The 22344-nt window shown below is 52.4% G+C and overlaps 1 protein-coding gene across 4 annotated transcripts in view; it reads right to left on the bottom strand.

Moving 5' to 3' along the window:
* Positions 1 to 22344, bottom strand: part of MYH14 (myosin heavy chain 14) — a 92371-nt gene that overhangs the window by 62663 nt on the left and 7364 nt on the right. For 3 of the 4 annotated variants that reach the window (XM_082435869.1, XM_082435870.1, XM_082435871.1), the window contains exons 3-10: positions 19064 to 19220; positions 16022 to 16049; positions 15792 to 15894; positions 15089 to 15112; positions 13415 to 13507; positions 12980 to 13043; positions 10262 to 10360; positions 9189 to 9329 (exon numbers count right to left, since the gene is read on the bottom strand). In XM_082435869.1, the coding sequence (XP_082291995.1) occupies positions 9189 to 9329; positions 10262 to 10360; positions 12980 to 13043; positions 13415 to 13507; positions 15089 to 15112; positions 15792 to 15894; positions 16022 to 16049; positions 19064 to 19220 (709 nt within the window). The remainder of the gene's footprint in view (positions 1 to 9188; positions 9330 to 10261; positions 10361 to 12979; positions 13044 to 13414; positions 13508 to 15088; positions 15113 to 15791; positions 15895 to 16021; positions 16050 to 19063; positions 19221 to 22344) is intronic. The other variant, XM_082435872.1, reaches the window with a different exon arrangement.

Below are 22344 nucleotides of genomic sequence, written 5' to 3' on the forward strand. Positions count from 1 at the left end.
AAGGTCCTACTGTATGGCACAGGGAACACTCTTCAATATCCTGTGATAAACCATAATGGAAAGGAATATGAAAAAGAATACACACACACACACACACACACACACACACATATATATATATATAGAACCGAGTCACTTTGGTACACAGCAGAAATTAACACAACATTGTAAATCAACTACAATAAAATTTTTTTAAAAGACATCTTATCTGATATATAGCATTGATTCACATTGAACTCACAGCCAGCATTCGCTATAACTGGAGTCTGAAGGAAGCTCTTCTCACACACGTATTTTCTCTGTAAAGCACATCACAGCCTTCCTGCTCTTAGGGACACCAGACAGCATTAAGCACTACATTTAGGGGGACATTTCAGACAGTGAAATCACCAACCAAAAAGCACCCCAAAAGTGAAAAGCGTGGCACTCAACAGACTGTAGAAAGGACAGTGGTTTACAGTGTGGGCTGGAACAAGAAGGCAGAATGTCACCCCGTGAGACTTCAGTTGGGTGCACCCTGGGCAACTCAAAACTTTCACTCCTCTATGAATGACCGCAATGACCACAAAAGCACCAGGATTGTTGGTTTGGGGGTTACGAATAAATGTCGTGTGTAGGTGAATTCTCCAACTGGGACACCGTAAAAGAAGATCGATTGTATTAATATTTGCACGTCTACGCAAAGCGTCTAGAAATCTCGCCATGAGTGGGCAATGCTGCCCCCTAGAGGACGTCTCGGGAACGTGCAGGGGTTGGTTAGCATAGGGATGGGGGCCACCCTGGCAACGTTTCTGGATGCCACAGAGACCGGGCAGGTGGGGACCAGAGGAGATGCCCTTCTGTATCACAAAGAGTTGCTCACATTCCGTCTGATCGCGAAACGCCCCAGAGGACATTCACGTCTGTGAAATCATGGTTTGGAATGCTCTGAGACTAATCCCAGCTGCTTTATGTATACACACAGAAGTGTTTTGTGTTTGGTTTTAATACACAGTGCATTTTCCAGGAGGGTAGTCACTGAGGAATCCGAGGGAAGGCTGGTCTTGGTTTTGTTCAGAACTTTATCAAGATTTGGTCATCCTGTCAAAGCCTCCTTGTCTCCACCCGCAAAGCTGCCCTCTGCTTGGAATGGACCATATTACACGCCTACATCAGGCTGGGCTTGTGTCTGCTGCTTTCGTGGTGATGCTTCAGACCAGCGCCAACACCCAGCTACCTCATCCACGTTGCTCCTTGAATAGTCTTCACGATTTACGGATTGAAAAGGACACTGATCTATTTTCACTTACTCCGTACCAGGTCCTGTTCCAAACACTCACAAATGACCTCATGTCACCTTCGGAACAACTCACTGAGCCAAATCCTGCAATAGCATCTTGCGATGGGAAACAGTAAAACCCCCATTCGACAGACAGGGAAACCGAGGCACATTCGGGTCATCAACTTACCCAAGATCATCCAGCTCATAAGCGGCATGGCTGAGACACACCCGGCGGTCTGACCCTGGGGTCTGTATTCTTAACAGCTGTGCAACCCTTTTGGTCCCTCTTTTAGCATAAAATTTGGATGTTTGTACGAACGTAGAGCACACACACAGAAAAGCACACAAATCACCTCCATCCAGCTCAGTGAGATTTTACAAAATGAACACACCAGTGGAGCCAGCCCCTCAGAAGCCCCCTTCTGGCCACTCACTGAACTCGTACAGATTTCACACTCACAGGATTGCAAGGAAGAAGCCAGGTTCAAAAGTGCACGGACCGTATGGGTCTGTTTGTTCCAAATTCAAGAGCGGGCGAAACAACTCCATGTTGTTAGATGCCAACATAATGGTGATGGGGGTTGCGGTGAGGGGAAGGGGCTTGAAGGGGCTTCGAGGTGCTGGTGATATGGGGTGTCACTTGCAGAAATTCCCCTAAGCTGGGTGCTTTGGCACCGCGCTCATTTTCTGGTGTCTATGCTACGTAAGCTTCTGCACAAAGTTTACTTAGGAAAAGGGAGGGGCGGAAGGTGGAGGGGGGAACCCTTCTGGGAGACCCATGCCAAAAATGCGTAACCCGAATCTAATCACGAGGAAACACATGCACGTTGACAAAACAACTGGTCTGTAATCTCCCCAAGTGTCAAGGTCACGAACGATAAAGACTCAGGACTGGTTCCAGATGGATGGAGAGTAAAGTGTGACGACTAGATGCAACGTGTGTGATCCTGGACTGGGGAAGTGTGTGTGTGTGTGTGTGTGTGTGTGTGTGTGTGTGTGTGTGTGTGTGTGTGTGTGTTTGTTTAACTTAAAAAAAATTTTTTTTTTTGCTATAAAGGACATTATTGGGAAAGTTGGCATAAGGTCTGTGGATTAGATAATAGTACTAATAGTGCCAATGTTAATTTCCTAATGATGATACTGTACTGTGTTTGTGTCAGAGAATGTTCTCAGGAAATAAGCACAGACAGATTTGGGGGGTGGGCGGTAAGATGAGTAATGCCCCCTCTCCACAAAATGTCCACGGCCTGAATCCTGTGAATGTTACCTCGCAGGGAAAAATAGACTTTACCGATGTGATGAAATTAAGGATCTTAAAATGGGAGATTAATCTTGCATTATCCAGGTGGGTCCGAAACGTAATCACAAGGGTCCTTAAAAGAGGGAGGCAGAGGGGGAAGGCCACATGAGCAGAGGTTAGAGTGATGCATTTGGGGTTTTTTTTTTCAATTTTTTTGGCCGCGCCACGTAGCTTTTGGGACCTTAGTTCCCCAACCAGGGATCGAACCCAAGCCCTGGCAGTGAAAGCGCAGAGTCCTAACCACTGGACCGCCAGGGGAGTCCCTAGAGTGATGCATTTTGAAGACAGAGAAAAGGGCCACGAGCTAAGGCGTAAGGGTGGCCTCTGGAAGCTGAAAAAGGCAAGAAAACGAATTCTTCCCGGAGCCTCCAGAAGTGACCAGCTCTGCTGACACCTTGACTTTAACCAGTAAGACTGATTTTTGACTTCTGACCTCCAGAACTGTGAGGGAATAAATGTGTGTTGTTATAAGCCACTACGTTTGTGGTCATTTGTGACAGTGGTCATCGGAAATACGAAGGGTGAAGGGATCCCTGGGCTACACCCCTACTCTCGAACAGCTCAGAACAAGTAATTAGAAAGATAGACAAGGATAAAGCAGATGTGGCAAGATGGTAACGCTTGAGGAATCTGGGAGAAGGTATGCAGCGATTTTGTGTACTCTACAACTTTTCTGTAAATCTGAAATTATTCAAAATAAGGAGGTTAGGGATTCCCCTGGTGGTCCAGCGGTTGAGACTCACGCTCCCAATGCAGGGGGCCCAGGTTCGATCCCTGGTCAGGGAACTAGATCCCACATGCTGCAACTAAGAGTCTGCATGCCGCAACTAAAGATTCCCCATGCCACAACGAAAAGATCCTGCATGCCGCAACTAAAAAGATCTCACATACTGCAACGAAGATCCTGCGTGCTGCAACTAAGACCCAGCACAGCCAAATAAATAAATTTTTTTTTAAAAAAAAGAGTTTAGGGCTTCCCTGGTGGCGCAGCGGTTGAGAATCTGCCTGCCAATGCAGGGGACACGGGTTCAAGCCCTGGTTTGGGAAGATCCCACATGCCGTGGAGCAACTGGGCCCGTGAGCCACAACTACTGAGCCTGCGCGTCTGGAGCCTGTGCTCCGCAACAAGAGAGGCCGCGATAGTGAGAGGCCCGCGCACCGCGATGAAGAGTGGCCCCCACTCGCCGCAACTAGAGAAAGCCCTCACACAGAAACGAAGACCCAACACAGCCAAAAATAAGTTAAAAAAAAAAAAAAAGTTAAAAAAATCCCTGAAAACAGAAGGGGGGTGGGTGTTGGTCACTGGCCTGACAGCTTCAAGAAGCCTTACTCTGAAGGACACACAAGAAACAGCTAACAGAGGTGGCCTCCTGGGAGCCCGGGACACTGGAATGATCATAGACTTTTAGTTCCTTTCGAATTTCATACCCTTTGAAATGTAGTCAAAAAAAAGATCACTGCTGAGAAAAGACTCAGTTTCTGGAATTAGACAGTGAAATTGCAGTGATGATTCACACCACCTTGTGAATATATTACAAATACTGAACTGTATACTTGACAGTGGCGAATTTTACGGACCATGAATTCTAGCCCCCCAGAGAAAAAAGGTTTTGGTATAGTTTTCGGGGCACGCAACAAATCTGAATTTTTCCTCTCCATCTCCAGGATCGTAACTCCTTGTGGAAAGTATCTGTTCCTTATTCACCTTCTAACCGTATCCTCTGCATACAGTAAGCACTCCATGACTGTGTTCATGAATGAACTTCAGCTTGCCACCTTGGGGGGAAGAATTCCTTCCACAGTCCCCACTACTTCTGGGATTCAATCTTATCCCTTATCAAGGTCTTCGGCACCCTGTTCCCAATCCTCCCACAAGCTCCAGCCCCTCAGTTACTCCAACCAGCCAGGCCAACCTCTTTCATCTCCGCCAACACGTGACACTCTCTCTTGCCCCCAGGCTTTCGCCCTGGGAGTTCCCTCCCCATAGAGGCGGTCCAGGACCACCTACACCTGCTTAATTCCTGCCTGACCATCAGGGCTCAGCCAAGCGCCACCTCCTCCAGGGGCTGCCCCGCCCCTTCCGAGACCCCACCCCCCACCCCCTTGACCCACAGTCACTGCTCCATGCACCTTCCAGCCATCACTCTAACAGGGGATCAACTTTAATCCACTTGTGTGATTTGATGCTCCCTGGGTCTCAGCGCTCCAGGGGGCAGGGGCTTGTTCTGTCTTGGTCACGGTTCATTTCTCCCAGCGTCTGCAGGGGTCTGGCCCGCAGACTCCATCGTGTGTTGAATGAATCGATATACGAATGAACAAATGGCCAAGAGTTAACTAGTGGGGACTGCATTACTGAGGCGTGACCTGGGGCAAGCCAGTGACCTCCTGGGCCCGGGTTTCCCCTGCTGGGCAGTGGGAGGGGCTGGGCGGGGGGTCAGGGGGGTCGGGGTGGGGGGACAGCCGAGAGTCCCGGAAACGCTGCGAGGTTTTGCGGCAGGGCAGCGAGGCACCTCCCAAAAGATAAATAAATGAGCACATCTCCTGATAGACTCACAAGCGCATCATCACCCCTAACAAACTGATTATTCATCCTTAACATCAGCTCAGACCTGACCCAGACTCGAGTCCCCCCCCCCCCCCCGTGGCCTTTAAAATGGCCTTTTACGGTTGGCTTCGGAACCTGCGCGGGTTCCAAGCACCCGGTGAACCTGACACCTGAAGGGCTGGCAGTCAGCTCTGGCTGGTGATTTCAACCCAGCCAGCGGTAAGCAAGCCCCGACCTGCATGGGCGGAGGCGTGGGGCTGGCGAGGCTACGACGGCCTCACGTGGGCAGGAGCTCACCTCCCTGTGTGCTAGGCTGCCTGTTCCACCTCCCTGGTGGCATTTACGGCGCCAACGTGGATGGGAAGTGAGGAGGGGGGTGGAGGTCCTGCTTCCACTGGCCCTGAACGCTCTCTGCCCTGGGCTTCCCGTGGGTGACCCAGAGGCGCCCACCTGCCTCTCTGGAAACGGATCACGGGCTGGCTTTGGAGTCAGACCCGGGTTCCACCACCACCTCATCAAAGGCAGTGAGTCCTATAGGGCAGACACCCCACCTCCCTGGACCTCTGTGTCCTTTTTTCTTTTTGGCCGCGCCATGGGGCTTGTGGGAGCCTAGTTTCCCGACCAGGGATCGAACCCAGGGCCATCCCTAACCTACGAGTCCTAACCACTGGACCGCCAGGGAACTCCCCATCTCTGTCTCCTCTTTCTTCCAAAGGAGAGGCTAGAAAAAAAGGTGACCGGCTGGCTCCACTCCTTGGAAGTGAGACACAAAATCACACTGTTATGAGACCCCATCCACCTGCCACACCAGCAAAAGCAAAAAAGCTGACAACAGTGGTTGCTGGCAACCACGTCGGGGAACAGGTGCTCCAGAGACAGGGTGGGAGAAACTGGAAACTAGCGCCACCTTCTGGACGGCGGCGAGGTCGATTCAGTACAAGTTAAAAAAACAGAGTGGGGTTGGGGGAAGGGAAAGGGGCTGGGGGTTAGAGCTGAAAGCCAAGAAGTCATGAGCCCCTAACTGCTGGATCTGCTGCCAGGTTCCTGGGGGAGGGGTGGGGGGTTCACGACCCTCTGCTCTCTACTTGCATACCTGTTTGAAAGGTTCCATAAGAAAAAGGTAAAAAGCAAAATTATTCAGCAGTAAAAAGGAAGGAAGCACGGATACGTACGACCACATGGATGAAACTTCAAACCATCATGCCGAGGGAAGGAAGCCAGCCACAAAGGATGATATATTGTATGATTCCACTTATATGAAAGGTCCCACACAGGAAGCAGATCTGTGGTTGCCAGGGGCTGCCATTGGAAAACCGGCAGACGACCGCAAAGGGGCGCAAGTTATCTTCTTGGGTCACTGAAAATGTTCTAAAATTGATTGTGGGGACGGCTGCACAGCTCTGAAGGTACTAAAAGCCACTGGCTTGTATTTGGCCACGCCACACGGCCTGCGGGATCTTAGTTCCCCGACCAGGGATCGAACCTGGGCCCTTGGCAGTGAAAGTGCGGAGTCCTAACCACTGGACCGCCAGGGAATTCCCTGATATATACTTTAAATAGGTAAATGTTTTGGTACGTGAATGATACCTCAATAAAGCTGTTAAATTTCCATTAAAGCTGGATAAAACCAAAAATTGCACCTCTCCTTGGACTCAGCATTTTGTGGCTTAAGAGCTGATCCTGCGGTTCTGTTCACCCATGGGCACAAAGACCTACTTATAAGGATATTCTTGGCACTTTTGGGGGGATGGGGGTTCGTCCCAATAGCAACAGAATGCAGTCACCCGAAGGGTGTGTCTGCAAGGGACAGACAGGCTGCAAGAATCACAGCTCATCTAAACAGTGAAACCTTCTGCAACCACAAAAAACCCTGAAATTCACCTATACCTACAAAACCAGAATAACTGCCAAAACATGCTGTTTGGTGGGAAAAGTAGGGGACAAAGCCCACGCTAGCACGGGGGTGATGAGCTATTTTACCCCAGTGCCATGCAGGACCCAGGCCAGGGTGTGGGGCCTGATATGCCAGGTGTTTTCATGGTTATTTGGTGCCTCTGAGCCGGTCCTGGGAGGAAGGTCAGGGAGGTGGGGCCCATCTGGATCAACCACTGCGCAGGAACTTTTAAATCAGGAGAGAAATACGGTAACATTTTTTTTGGAGGGGGTGGGTGGCATGCAGGATCTCAGTTCCCCCACCAGGGATCGAACCCGTGCCCGCTGCAGTGGAAGTGCGGAGTCTTAACCACTGGACCGCCAGGGAAGTCCCAGAAATATGGTAACATTTTGATCAACATTACAGCTGAACATCAGCCCTGGGGCTGGAGAATAATGTGTGTCTTTTCTTACATGTCTGAAATATTTCTGGCAGGAGATGCAGGAAGCTTAACAGTGGAAAACTAGGGCTCAGAGGGGCCCGGGGCGACTCGGTTTTCACACGATGACCTTTGATCATATTCAGATTATGTCACTACACACCGACGGTGGTGCAAAATTTTTGTTTCGGGACTGGAAAAATCGGAGCTGCTACCCGCGCCCACCACACGGCAGGAGGGTTACTTGAGGTGACCTGTGTCAGGAGGGCAGGCGGTACCTGAGAGGCTCAGGCCCCCACTGTGGCCTCCATCTGAATTTGTTTGTCAGCTGCCCAGGGAGGAGCAGGGCAGTTACGCAACCCGTGGTTGGGAAATCTAGCAGGGAGGCCTGGGACCCTGTGTCAATATGCCTGAGGACGCTGGCCTGTTCGCTGCCTGGGTGGACAGCCAACCTGGCACTGACTGGGTCTCCAGCCCTCCCCATTGGCCCTGGAGCCCACAGTGGCTCCCGACGCCTTCCACAGCCCCGGAGACCAGAGGAGAATGAGACCCAGGCCCGGCCCCGCTCAGAACTGGAAATCAGGGTCTCCACGGGACTGGTGAGAGGAATCACAATTCATCCAGACAATGAAATGCCAGGTAGCCGGAAAAAAGACTGAGATTTCCCCCTCTATGTGCACGTAATGGGTTGAATCGTGTCCCTCTATTCCCTTCAAAAATATACTAAAATCCTAATGCCTGGGACCTCTCAGAATGTGACCTGATTTGGGTATTGGGTCGTTGCAGCTGTAATTATTTAAGCTAAGATGAGATCATACGGGACTGGGGTGGCCCCTAATCCAAAATGATGGGTGTCCTATAAAAGGGAGGATTTGCATACAGATGCTTGGGTGGGGAGGCGGGCGCACCCCATTAGGCTGAAGGCGGAGATCAGGTGACGCTTCTAACAAGGAAACCACCAGAAGTTAGGGGAGGGGAAGGGAACAGATTCTCCCAGGACCAACCAACCCCACCAACACCTTGACCTCAGACTTCTGGCCTCCAGACCTGGGAGATGATCAATTTCACTTGTTTAAGGCACTCGGTTTATGGTGCTTTGTGATGGCAGCCCTGGCAAACGAATACAGTACTGCAACGGAACTATTGTCAAAATGTACTGTTTGGTGAGAAAGGTGGGGGGCAAAGCAGAAGAACACGGGTAATGAGCTGAGTATTTCACCCCAGTGCCCCCCGAGCCCAGACCAACCAAGGAAGACCCGGGCCAGGGGCAGGGTCCTCCCTGCACCCTCACTTCAGCCTCTTCCTGCCCTACAGTCCATCCTCCACATGGCCCAGAGCTGCTCCTCCACGGCTCCCAGCCCTCCCATGGCTCCCCAGTGCCCTCAGGACAAATCCCAGCCCCTCAGGCTGGCATTTGAGGCCTCACCTGCCCCTGTGGCTCCATCTCCCCACTCCCCTGGGTCACCCACTAATTGAATCCATTCGAGAAGTTTCAATTCCTCAAACATGCCACGCCTTTCCTGCTTCAGGGCTTTTGCACACGCTGTTTCCCCCTGCCTAGACTGTTCTTCCCCCGATAGCACCAATGCTCACACCTTCGGCTCTCCAGGCCTTTGCGCAAACATCACCAACACAGTGTGTCCTTCCCGATCCCCTATTTAAAGCTTCCTCCTTCCTCCGTTCCCTGTTTTAGTTTTCAAACCGAGCAATGCATGGCCAGGTGTCCACCCCCATCCTTCATGGGGGGCTCTGGGCTCACGGCTCACTCACAGGTGATTTCCTCGTGGGTGAATCCCAGGACCCGCAGGGACTCCAGTGTCTCCTGGAAGAGCTCGCGCTCCTGGCCCGGAGAGGACGATGGCCCGTTGGTCAGGAAGCGGTAGTGGGAGAACGGCTCCAGGAGGAGGTCGGCTGTAGGAGTAACGGGCGGAGGCCAAGGTCAAGAATGAGCTGTAGAGTCAGACTCAAGTCCCGGCTTCCTCAATAGCCACCCCGGGAAGAGCATCACTTCCCCACTAGGAACCTCGGTCTCCTCCTCTGTCAAATGAGTGGGGATCCATTCTTCAAGGGTTTGGTAGGAAGGGCCGGGCGTGAAGTGGGTATTTAGCACATATTAGACCTTTCCTCTTCCCTCCTTCCATAATGATTCTCTAGTCGCAGAGTTGCCCAGAGAAGGCAGGAGCTGCGCATTGGCAGAAGCAACAGGGCTGCGGGTGCCCGAGTTAGCAGAAGCCATGGGACAGGAGGGGCCGGTGGCAGAGGGTTCGGAAGCCACCGCGAGCAGGAGGCTGGGTGCGGAGGGGCCAGGAGGCGGCCCAAGCTACGGGGTGGAAGAAGCCAGAATGACAGGGGAGCCACAGGGCAGCGGGGCCACCGTAGAGGAGACGGCCTTGGGGCGTTTCCACAGCCAGAAGGCTGGAGGAGCGCAGAGCAGGAGACAGGAGGCAGCAGGAGCCTACAAGCCACGCAAACCACCATCATCGGGAACCACGAGAAGGCAAAGCTGGACTTGTTACAGCACCCGCTGGAGTAAGCAGAGCCCCGGAGTTTCAGGAGAGAAGTGTGTGGGCAGGAGACACGTGGCCACGTAGCCGGCGTGAGCAAGACCCGGGAGACAGCGGGAACCAGAGGGCAGCAGAGTCTGGGGGTGGCAGGAGTCGAGAGGCGGCAGAAACCAGGGGCGGTGGGATCCGGGAGGCGAGAGAATCCACCACCCAGCAGGAGCCTGACACAAAGCAGGTGCCTGACAAAGGTTAGTGCCTCCCATGTCCTCCGCCCCGGGGGGTCCACACGCGGCTACCACCCAGACCCCGGGGAGGGGTGGGGAGCCATCGGACACTAACCCTTGAGCTGCTCCCCGGCGCCTCCCAGCAGCTGGTAGAAGATGTGGAAGCTGCATTCGTCCTTGGCCTGGCGGATGGCCCTGGACTTCTCCAGCAGGTCTGGGTGGGGGGGCGAGTCAAGGTGCCACATGGAGGGGACCCCCCGGCTATCCCGTGGAACAGTGGAGTCACTCATAGCCCCGGCCGGCGACCTGGTCGCTAACTGGACCAGTGGCTTTGGACTTGTGTCACTTAAGCCTCGAGCCTTAGTTTCCTCATCTGTGCAAGGGGCCCGATACTAACACCCGTCCATGAGTCTATGAGGTGCTGTCGGGGTAAATGAGTTATTATGTGTCAAACACTGCAGCTGTGCCTGGTTTTTCACTACCAAGGATAAGAATACCTCCTGCTGTCATGACCCTCCCAGCCTCAGTTTCCCCGTATGACTACTGGGGCTCTCAGCTTCTCCCTTCTGCGAAAGCCACATGGCACGTTTACACACTGAAAATTGGCGAGACGCCTTAAAGGAAAATAAAACACCTGATAATTGGTGTAGCCGTCTGTGTCCTACACTCATGGACCACCGAGCACATATTTTGCACAACTGTCATAATGCAGGACCTGCCTTGGGGAGCCTCGCCCAAGATGGACTGCAAACCATTGACCCAAAACCCTGGGGCGCTAACCTGCTTGGGTGAGACGGGGAGGACACACAGGAGGGGGTCCCACAGGGCAAGGTGGGGTGAAGGGAGCATGCGTGACCTGTGCGACCCTGGGTAATGACAGCCCCGAGCCTCGTTTTCCTCTTCTGTGAAATGGGATGATAACAGCGTCTGCCTCACAGGGCTACAGAGACGAGGAACTGAGTTAACATATGGAGAGTTCTCAAGACACTGCCAGGCATGCAGTAAACCCTCAAGAAATGTTGGACGTGCTGACGCTGGTGTGAGGGGTCAGGCCAAGCCCGGGATCCATCTGTTTGACCCCGGGGGTGGCACCTGCCCCGCGAGGACCAATGACCACAGGCTGGTCATCGGCCCCGAGACAGAGACAGCCAGGCAGGAGAGCCGTGCCTGGTGGGGGCAGCCCCAACTGGATGTGGGGTGTGGATGGGAGAAAGTTAGCGCTTGGAAGCAGGCAGAGAAGACTCCCGGGGTCCGTGGAGGCCTGGGATGGCAGGATGGATGGGGCAGGGAGAGCCGTGAGCTCTAAGAAGTTGTGTGAGTAGGAACCGTGATGCAGAGGGGTGATGGGCCGCAGGAACGGTGGGGATCAGGAGCTGGTGGCAGCAGGGGACATGAGGCCTCGAGCCCAAGGAAGAAGATACCAGGTGGCAGCAGAGCCCATGGGGCCCAGCTGCTTGACAGCGAGATCCGGGTTTCCTTACTCCCTAAGCCCTCTTAGGAAAAACCCTTCACTGACACACTGCTTCTCAACCCTCCCCCAGATTACCGGGGGGAACAGTGAGCTTAGATACCCCGGGGATGGGGATATGATTTGTTATGAATATCATCCACATTGCAATGAATAATTATTAACAATATTAACATTATAAGGACAGTGCTAATTTAATCATTCATTTCTAATAATGATAGCTCATTTTTTTTTTTTTGACCGTGCCACACGGCTTGTGGGATCTTAGTTCCCCAACCAGGCAGGGATTGAACCCGGGCCCTCGGCAGTGAAAGCGCTGAGTCCTAACCACTGGACTGCCAGGGAATTCCCAGATAGCTCATGCTTGAGTGCTTACGAGGTGGCAGGGGCCATGCTAAGAACCTGCCTCACTTCAGACCCTTCCAGGGTAGGTTCTATGATCCGTCCCCTTCTACAGAGGGGGAAACTGAAGCCCAGAGAGGTCAAATCACGTGCGCAAGAGCCTCAGAGTGGCAGAGCTGGGATTCGAACGCGGGTGGGTGTGATTTCTTCGCTCGTTCTCTTAAGCTCTGCACTCCTGGAGCTTCTGGGTTTTGTCTCGTAAGTTCCTACCGAGCATGTGTGGGAAAGGTTTGACACAGCTGGCCCGAGTTAGCCGGCTTGCAAGGCCCGCCTCTGGCTGGTGTCTGGGAATCCGGATTTCAGGAGGGTTCCCAGCCTTCCTTGGCTGACAGGAGGGGCCCCCTGCACCTAAACTGTTTGTGCAAAACAACATGGTTTCTTCTGAACACCTGCTTTCCTTCGGGGACTCTGGAATTTGGGTACGTGCCAGGGAGAGAGTGCCTAGGTGATCAGCCCCCAGTAAAAACCCTGGGCGCGGAGTCTCTGATGAGCATGCCTGGTAGAAAACATTTCACACGTGTTGGCATACCTGGGAATTAAGCACGTCCCGTGTGACTCCACGGGGCAAGGCCTCTGGAAGCTGGCGCTGCCCGCCCCCCCCACTCAGCCCCACACGCCTTCCCCTTTTGCTGCCTGTGCTCGCGACCTTTCTCTATGGTTAAGTCATAGCCGACCCTCCGCCCCATAGCGAGGCTGGGCTGGCCTTCTCCTAAAAGCTCCCGGAGGCCCTGCCCTCCTCCCTTCATGTGGAGATGCTGTCTCTCTGCCCCTTCCTGAGGTTCTAGGATCCTTCCCCTTCTGCAGAGGGGGAAACTGAGGCACAGTTTCTGAGCTGCAGGGAGCCAGCGTTCCCGGCGAGTGTGGACGCCTGTTTTCCGTAAGCGGTGAGATCCCAAGAGCCACCCTCCTTGGCTGCCACCCCTCGTCCCCCCCACCAGGCACCCCTCCGGGCGGTGAGGATACAAGTCTCGATGTTGGCGCCCACGATGTACCCGGCAACGTCGAAGTTGATGCGGATGAACTTGCCCTGCGAGGGGAGCGGGCGGAGGGACTTAGCCAAGGATCCCGCAGGCCTAGAGAGCACCGCCAACCCACACTCACCCCTCCCAGGGCCGGGGCTGCCTCTTGCTTTCTCCCTCCACTGAACCCCACTCCAATCATGAGGTTCCAGTTCGGGGGGGCAGTTCCCAGGGGAATTCAAGGTCCAGGCCCCTTTGACTTCTTTCCTCGGGACCCAGGTCCCCAGCTCCTTCATCTCTCAGACCTAGAAGTCACGGCCCACAGGCCCCTCCTCCTTCAACAGACCCACACATCCTGCCTCCCCTCCACCATCCTCCGAAACTCCCAGCTCCTGTTTCACCGACTCAGGCCCAGGCACCGCCCTCCCCCAGCACTCACGAATCGGGAGGAGTTGTCATTCTTTACTGTCTTGGCGTTGCCAAAGGCCTCCAGGATGGGGTTAGCCTGAAGAAGCTGCCGCTCCAGCTCACCCTGCAGGGGCGCGGGGGATGGCGCGTCAGTGGGGGCAGGGGGGTTGGCCCAGCTGTAAGGGGGGTGGGTCTGTGTCACAGCTGGCTGAGTGCCTGTGTGTGAGGGGCCTTTGTGTGTCCGGGTGTGTGCCCGCTTTCCCGCATCTGGGTCTTGCCCTTCAGTCTACTGTGAAGGGAACGAGGAAACATCTGAGGAAACATCTCCAGGATACATTGTTAGTGGAAACAAAACAAAACAAAAAGCAAGTTGCAGGAAAATACCTACAGTGTGATCCCATTAATAAAAAATAAATTGAGGGAAAAGTACACCACAAAACGAGACTCCTATTTCTATAAGGATAGACACATGTCTGTAAACATTTAGAGAAAGGTCTGCAAGGATACACACCAAACTGTCAACAGCATAAGACGCTCCAAGGGAGGAGGACTGAGAGAAGGAAAAAGGAATTTCACTTTATCTGATTTTTGTCATTGTTGCTGTTGGTACAGTGAATATGTACTCATGTATCACTTGCAGAATTAAAGAAAAATCTTATACCATCTAAGTAAAGTGCTTCAAACTGTTTGGAAGTTTGGTAGTTTCCTCCCCCAGTCAGGCTGATCCATGGGTGGGGATTTTTTATTTATTTATTTTTTTAAGACAGGAACATTTTTTTAAAATTGAAGTATAGTTGATTTATAATATTGTGTTAGTTTCAGGTATACAGCAAAATGATATGGTTATACATATATATGTATATACCTATATTCTTCTTTTTCCAATTCTTATCCATTATAGTTCATTATGAGATATTAAATATAGTTCCCTGTTCTATACAGTAAATCTTTGTTGTTTATCTATTTTATATACGGTAATGTGCATCTTTTCATCCCCTACTCCCAATTTATCCCTCCCCCCACCCCCATGGGTAGGGATCTTATTCTGAACTTCCCTACAGCCACCTCGGTGTCAGAGCCAGGAACATAGTAGGTGCTCAGTCAACAGCAATCCCCTTCCCCTCTTTCCTATCCAGGCTCTCAAAGACACCAACTATTTCTTTAAATGCCCTGTGAGCCCTCAGACACTAGCCTGAGCTGGGTGTACACATTAAGCCTACCATAACTGTCAGTGTGGGTCTGTGGGTTGTGTGAACTTGTGGTATCTGTGGGCTCTGTCTACATATATTTAGCAGATCAACAATAAATGGTAGTTGTGGCCTCTGGGTTGTTTCACATTGGGATCTGTGGCCAGTCTGCACAGACACAGTAGGGCTAACAGAAACGGCTGTGTGGTTGGGGTCTGCACATGTGCGGTAGGACCACACTAAATGGCAGCATGGGCCCTAGGTGTGTGCACGCAGTAGGGCTGCCATAAGCAACAGTGGGGTGGGGGGGGGCCTGTGTGCACACAGTAGGGTTGTGTGACATGACAGTGTGGGGCTGGGCGTGCACACAGCAGGACTGCCATAAGTGGCAATGTGGCTTCCTGGCAGGGGTGACCATCAGTGCCTGAGGGGGCCCTGTCTGCCAGGAAGACTGTGGTCTGGGGTGACCCAGGTGGTATTAGGGGTGACAGGACTCGAGGTGATTCCCCACTACTCACATAAGACACGGTGCTGGTGGAGGCCTGAGGAAGTCACAGGACACGAGACACGGACCGGGACATGGACCAGGACACAGCACATGGAACGTGGACAGACACACAGGTGAACTGGTGGTCTCAGGTGGTGGGTGGGGTGAGGCGGAGAGACGAGGGGCTGGGGAAACTGGCCATGTGGAGCGGGGTGGCGTCGGGGGGGTACCCGCAGCACCCGGGGTTTGAATCCAGGCTAGCCCTTCCTGGGTGTGTGGCCTCGGAAAACCAACTCACCACAGCTGTGACTTTGGTTTCCTGTCTTTAACGCAGGAAGACCACACCCACCTCACTGGAGTGTTACAGTAATAGAAGCAAAGGGACTAGTACTATATAAATGCCCACTTATAGAGTAAACCTGGGCATTGCCGGAACCTAAACAGGCCTGACACACAGTGGATGCTCTGGAATGTAAGCACCTACTGTGCGCCAGGCGCTGTTCCGAGGGCCAATGAGGCCAAGGACTGGCCTTCACATTTTTGTGTCTCTGCTCCCAGCACTATATCAGGCACACAGTAGGGACGCAGGGGGCATGGGCAGCCAGGAGAAGGCCCACAACTGTGTCCCTCCATGAGGGAGGCAGGGAGTTAGTTATGGGGGGAAGCAGAACCTGAGATGGAGGGGGCCTTGCTGGTGGCAGGGTCCAGAGGATGTCCCAAGGCAGGTCACTTACCGGGACACCCGGCTCCTTCCTGCCCTTTGGCGATGATGCCACGTGGGCGAGGTACTGGATGACTTTCTTGGTGTTTTCTGTCTTCCCAGCCCCAGACTCCCCGCTAAGGGGGGGCACAAAGGGAAACAAAAAGAGTCAGCAATGTTCCAAGGTAAGCCCCGCCCATTCCAAGCAGAGCCACGCCCAGCCGGGACCCCGCTTCCTCCAGGAAGTCCTTCAGGATTACTCACGTGCAGAGAATGGACTGATCCTCACGATCTGTAGGGGACAGAGGGGGATGTGTCACCTGGGAGGATTTCTCCAGTGAGACACTGGCTACCCTCTTTCCAAAATCCTTCCCAAGGGCTAAGGAAAAGCTTGGATTTTGACGTGTGACCCTCCTAGATTCTAATACCTAACCCTAACTCAACCTCTCATTTGCTGTGTGACCCTGGGAAAGCAGCTACCCCTCTCTGAGCCTGTGTCCTCACCTGTAAAATGGAGACAACAAACTCCAACTGAACAGAATGTGATTCATTCAACAAACTTCAATTTGAGCCCCTACCATGTGCTGCCTTGTGCTGAGTGTGTTAAATTCAGAGACATGAGAGTGAGATCCTGGACCCCAGGCTCAGCCTCTAATAGAAAACAGGCCACAGAATGGTAGTTATGGTGACTGGTGGCCCATTGGTGGCTCATCTGCCCAACTTGAGGGCAGAGAGCACAGCTCAGTCCTCACCATCTCCTCCTGCGCTCACCCTGGGCCCGACACAACCCTTCAACAAATGCACACTGACCACCTACTAAGTGTCAGACACTGAGGGCAGTGGGAATTTGCAAGGTCCCTGCCCTCATGGAGCATCCGCTTGAGTGGGGGATAAAAGCACATAAACTAGGGGAGTTCCCTGGTGGCCTAGTGATTAGGACTCTTGGCTTTCACTGCCGTGGCCTGGGTTCAGTCCCTGGTCTGGGAACTGAAATCCCCGCAAGCCATGCAGCACAGCAAAACAAAGAAACAAACAAAACAACAACAAAACCCCATAAACTAAAAATGAAGATTTGACAGTTGGCAATGTCTGGAGACATTTTTGGTTGTCACAACCTGGGAGGGTTGTCCTACAAGCTTTAGTGGTAGAGCCCAGGGATGTTGTTTAACATCCTATGATGCACAGGACAACCCCCCACTCCAAAGACTCATCCAGCCCCAAAGGTCAACAGAGCCAGGATTGAGAAGCCCTGGTCTAAAGTCATAAGAAGTGACTGAGGGGAGGGGTCGAGGGCCAGAAGGCGTCTCAGAAAAGGTGCTATTTCAGCTCAGCCCTAAAGGACGAGGAAGCAGGGAAAGAGCATTCCAGGCAGAGGGCACGACCAGTGCAAAGGCCCTGTGGTGGGACCAAGTTGGAGATGTTTGAGAGACAGCAAGGAGGCCAGTGAGGCTGGGGGAGGGGGCAGAGCTGGAGATGATGCAGATGGGTTTGGAGACCACGATTAAAGGGTCTGGATGGTTTTTAAGGAGGGCAGGAGGTCTCTGGGTGGTTTTAAGCCAGAGACAGGGCTGCATTCAATAGGGCCTCAGAGTTAGCGGCCTGGTTTGGGAGCCCTATGGACATGGGTTCAAGGCCCAGCCACCTCCCTGCCTTGCTGTGTGACCTTGCGTCAGTCTCTGAAGTCTTCTGTGCCTTACTTTCCCCATCTGAAAAATGGGGCAGAGTGGTTAGGACTTGGTGCTTTCACTGCAGGGGCCTGGGTTTGATCCCTGGTCAGGGAACTAAGATCCCACAAGCTGCACCGCGTAGCCAGAAAAAAAAAACAGCCCCTACCTCACAGGGCCATAGTCAGAACTCAGAGAGAATCTTCAAAAACAATTTTTTTTTAATATACCAGCTAGTATATAATACAGTTTTGTGGCCTGTTTTGTATCCAGGGCTGAACCTGGGATCCAGAATCTTGCTCTCATGTCTTTGAATTTCACATGCTCAGCACAAGGAGGCACACGGTAGGGGCTCAAATTGAAGTTTCTTGAATGAATTACATTCTGTTCAGTTGGAGTTTATTGTCTCCATTTTACAGGTTGAGGAAACTGAAGCTTAAGGGGAATTCGTTGGTGGTCCAGTGGTTAGGACTCGGCACTTTCACTGCTGGGGCCCACGTTCAATCTCTGGTCGGGGAACTAAGATCCTGCAAGCCTCATGGTGTGGCCAAAAAAAAGAAAAAAAAAGAAACTGAGGCTCAGAGAGGGACAGCCACTTTCCCAGGGTTACACAGCAAGCAAGAGGCTGAGTCGGGGTCAGGTATTAGAATCCAGGAGGGTCACATGTCAAAACTCACAGTGCCCAGCCCAGGATGAGGACATGATACACAGTGTGACCTACACGCAAGCAGCAGCTGGGGGCCTTGGGTTCGAATCCTACCTCAGCCACTGACCCACCAGTGGGACGGTGGGCAGTGAGTGTGCTGCTCTATGCCTCAGTTTCCCCACCTGGCAACCAGGGATAACGAGCACACCTCCTTCATAGGGTGGCTGTGACGTTAAATGTGTTCATCCCTGAAAAGTGCTTGACCCAGAGTAGGCACTCACTCTTATTTTCTTGAACATTTATTCCTAAGTTATATTAACTAGTATAAAAAATATGTAACAGATTATATAACCAAATAAAATGTTACCTCTGACTAAATACAAATTTATAATGTGACTATAAAAACATTATATATAAATGTTTGAGTGCATAGTGCAGGTATTTGCAGGTATTTTATATATATATATGTATGTATGTATACATAATAAATATCTAATGAGTGTAATATGAATACTACCTGGGAACTATGGAATTTTGGCAGAACTGATCGACATTGTCATGGGGTGAATGGCAGCCCCTCTGACAAACATCCTTGTGCAGTGCTCAGCCTGCCCAGCTGTACACAGCGACCCCATGCTGCCCATCGTCTAAGGGGCAGCCATTCACCCATGACCATGTAGATCACGTCAACAATATAAATGATGAATGAATGAACACTCTTAAGAATCACTGTTTCAAGAGGAATTTTTGCAAGAGCTGGCAACAGTGAGGTCCCAAATGAGACTTGTTGAGGGAAGGAGTGAACAGAGAGACAGATAAAAAGGGGCCTGTCTGGTAGGACCCAGAGCCTTGCCCACTCGGCCCTCCATTTGTGTTACCTCCTGCCCCACAAAGAAGCCTCACAGTGTCTGAAATCCTTGACCTGTCATCTGATCCTGACCCCCAGCCCAGTCCCCACTGAAGAGGCACCTCCAGCAGCCCAAGCCCCACACTCACCCTGGAGCATGCTTCGGTAGGCCCCCTCAGTCACTGCGTACACGTGGGGCGGCACTTCGTGGCGCTTTTTGCCCCGGTACATCTCCACAATCGCCTCCGTATAGATGGGAAGCTGCTTGTACGGGTTGATGACCACACAGAAAAGGCCGGAGTAGGTCTGCAGCGGGCAAGAAGGAGAGAGGGCCTCAGCTAGCTGCCTGCCTGTGGCCCAGAGGGCAGCATGGGGCTGCCGTGTACAGCTGGGCAGGTTGTGCACTGCACAAGGACATCTGGCAAAGGGGCTGCCATTCACACCACGACAATGTAGATTTGAACATATTTTACAAAGAGTTTCAGGCTGATGGTTGAAAAGAAGCTTTCCAAATTGCACGAAGGTGCTGTACGGATGAGGATTCACACACAGAGAGAGAAGGTAGGCTCTGTAGCCCTGTCACTGCTTGGACTCGCACATGCGTGAAAGGACCATGTGCAAGTTCATCTGCAGCATCATTTTTAAAACAGCGGAAGACTGGAGACAATCTGGATGCACGGTCATACAATGAATTCCTATGATGCTTTCGGTGTACTGTATACAGGTAGAGAACTATCTCCAAAACATTACCACGGAAAGGAGACAAGGTAAGAACTGTTTGCATTGAAAGGGGTGCAAGAAGAATATTTTTATGAATTTGCCTGAATACACATAGAACATTTCTGGAAAGGTGCTCCCAGTATCTGCAGCAGCTGAAACACGACAAGAGCATGTCTGCAGTTTCTGTTCATAACAGACTCACAGGACCTGCTTCCACGACCGTCTTGGTGGTTCCTTCTTATTGGAGGAAATGCTAAACAGGTTCTCAAGGTGAGTGAAAATAAAGATGTAATTTTTTTTTTTTGCATCCAAGTTCATGGACACCTTGAATTTGTCCACACAGCTGTTGGGCCTGAGTGCAGGACCCTGTAAAGGTTTAAGAACTGTTCCAGCTCGGACAGAGCCTCGGGTAGATAAGACGCACTTAGGATGGATAGAGGCAGTTAGACAGCTAGAGAGCTAGCTGATCACCTAGCTAAACCAACCCAGAGAGCTAACTAGCTAAGTTAGCTGGACTAAGCTAGCTAATCCAGCAGAGAGTTAGCTGCTTAGGGGCTTAGCTAGTTAACTGTGAAACTAGTTAGCTACTTAGCCAGCTAGTTAGCTACTTGGCTAGTTAAATGGCTAGGCGGTTACTTGTTGGTTGGTAGCAGAACTGCTTTAAGCTCCCAGATGGCTAGAGCTTCTCAAGCAGAGCAAGGGTGTGGCCACCACAGGTTGCCTGGCTCCCAGGTGCCAAGCTTTTAAGGATGGGAGGGTGGGTGGCCAGTCTAGAGCAGAACAACCGGTTTGCTGGGTGTCTGCCCTCCCTGCCAGCAGCTCCCAGGAGCTCTCGAGGGCAGGGCGGCCGGACCACATTCCCAGGGAGGGTATCTCATGGCTGCTGGCACCCAGGCCCCCACTCCTGGCTGACAGAGGAGCCTCCCCGACCCGTGCCACTCCCCATCTCAGCCCCCTCCTGCCAACCATACCAGATGGAACCTGAGCTGGCTGCCAAGGCCAGGGGACAAAGGGCAGAGGCTGGTGTGCCTAGAGAGGGTCGGGGACACCTGAGTGGCAGGGGCACAGCTGCGGAAAACCTGGCTGGAAGGGTCTGGTGTGGCTGCCCCAGCCCTCGGGGCTCTGAAGGCAGACCCACCGGGTGCAACTCCCTGCCTCCCCCTCTCCTCAGCCCCGTGACTCTCCCCACAGTCTCGGTTTGCAGACCCACCGGGTGCAACTCCCCGCCTCCCCCTCTCCTCAGCCCTGTGACTCTCCCCACAGTCTCAGTTTTCTCCCTGAGAAACCCTCCCCATCTCATTACAGAGGCTGTGGGGATTAAGGACGATAATTAATAAAAACTAGCCAGCCCAAGGCGGGGCCCCATAAAAGGCACTCCAGTCATGGGTCCCAAGACGCTCACGTTCCCATCCCACCTGAAAGCTAAGAGTTCACTCAGACTCGGATGCCACGTCATCCTGGGTTTCGAGCCCTGTGTGACTTAGCACGAGGGGCTTGCCCTCTCTGAGCCTCAGTTGCCAGTCCTGGTAAAATGGAGCTGTAATCCCCCCACAGTCTAGAAGGATTCTGAGAATGGCACGCCACCATGCATCTTCCAGTGCCTCACGGAGCAGAGAACATGGCCAGTGCCCGGCAGATGGGTTCCCTTCCTGCCTCGAGCATCCCAGTGAAGGGACCGAGACTTTGAGTCACTCAAGGCCAAATAGCCTATTAGCGACAGAAACTGGGTTTCTAAAACCCCGGACGCCCCCCACTCCTTGCACTGGGAAGCGCTATCTTTCCCATCACCAGTTGGCCAGTTAGTATTTATTAAGCAGGGCCCGAGGACGAACAAGGTGGAGCTTGAATCGAACCTTCTAGCTGCGTGGCCTGAGCAAGCACCTTAACTTTTCTGGGTCCCATTTTCTCATCACACAGGGACGGGAACAGCGCTTCCACAGAAAGCTGCTGGGAGCCATCCGCAAGTTCCCGTTGCAAGTACAGGGCTCAGCGTGGGCCCTGGAGCCCTGTGCATGCTTACTTACTTACTTACTTATTTACTTATTTACTTATTTATTTACTTATTTATTTATTGGCCGCGCGGCATGTGAGGATCTTAGTTCTCCGACCAGGGATCAAACCTGCGCTGCCACTTTAGTCTTAACCACTGGACCTCCAGGGAGCTCCCTGTGTGTGCTTAATATGTTAGCTGTTAGCTACTCCTGGGCTAATGGCTTCTCCTCTCCAAGCCATGGACAAAGGAGGTGATAACCCCTACCTCACAGCCTTATGTGGAGAGGGGGTCAACAGATCATATTGGAAAGAAGTTTAGAACAGCTCCTGACGGAGAAAGCAGGCCCTCACTAATTGCTAATGATTATTGTTAAGGCCCTATTTGCTTCCTGTCTGGGCTTCTGGAATCTTCCATCTCGCTTTCATCTGTCAGGTCCCAATTCTCTGGCTCTCGGGCCATAGCCTTAGCTCAGGCCTTACCATTTTTTCCCCTGAACTTTCTCAATAATCTTCCTAATGCAGTGGATAGGATGTAGGGTATGGAGTCAGATGGCCTGGGTTCAAATCCCAGTTAAGCTGGTTTGTAGCTGGTGGGGCTTTGTCCAAATCCTGGCCCCTCTCTGAGGCTCAGTGTCCCCACCTGCAGAATGGGGATGATAGGAGATACCTTACAAAGTTGCCGTGAGGGTTCAGAGTGTTTATTCACAGGAAAAGGGTG

This window comes from Balaenoptera physalus (assembly GCF_965194825.1).
Source record: "Balaenoptera physalus genome assembly, chromosome: 19".
Lineage (NCBI taxonomy): Eukaryota > Metazoa > Chordata > Mammalia > Artiodactyla > Balaenopteridae > Balaenoptera > Balaenoptera physalus.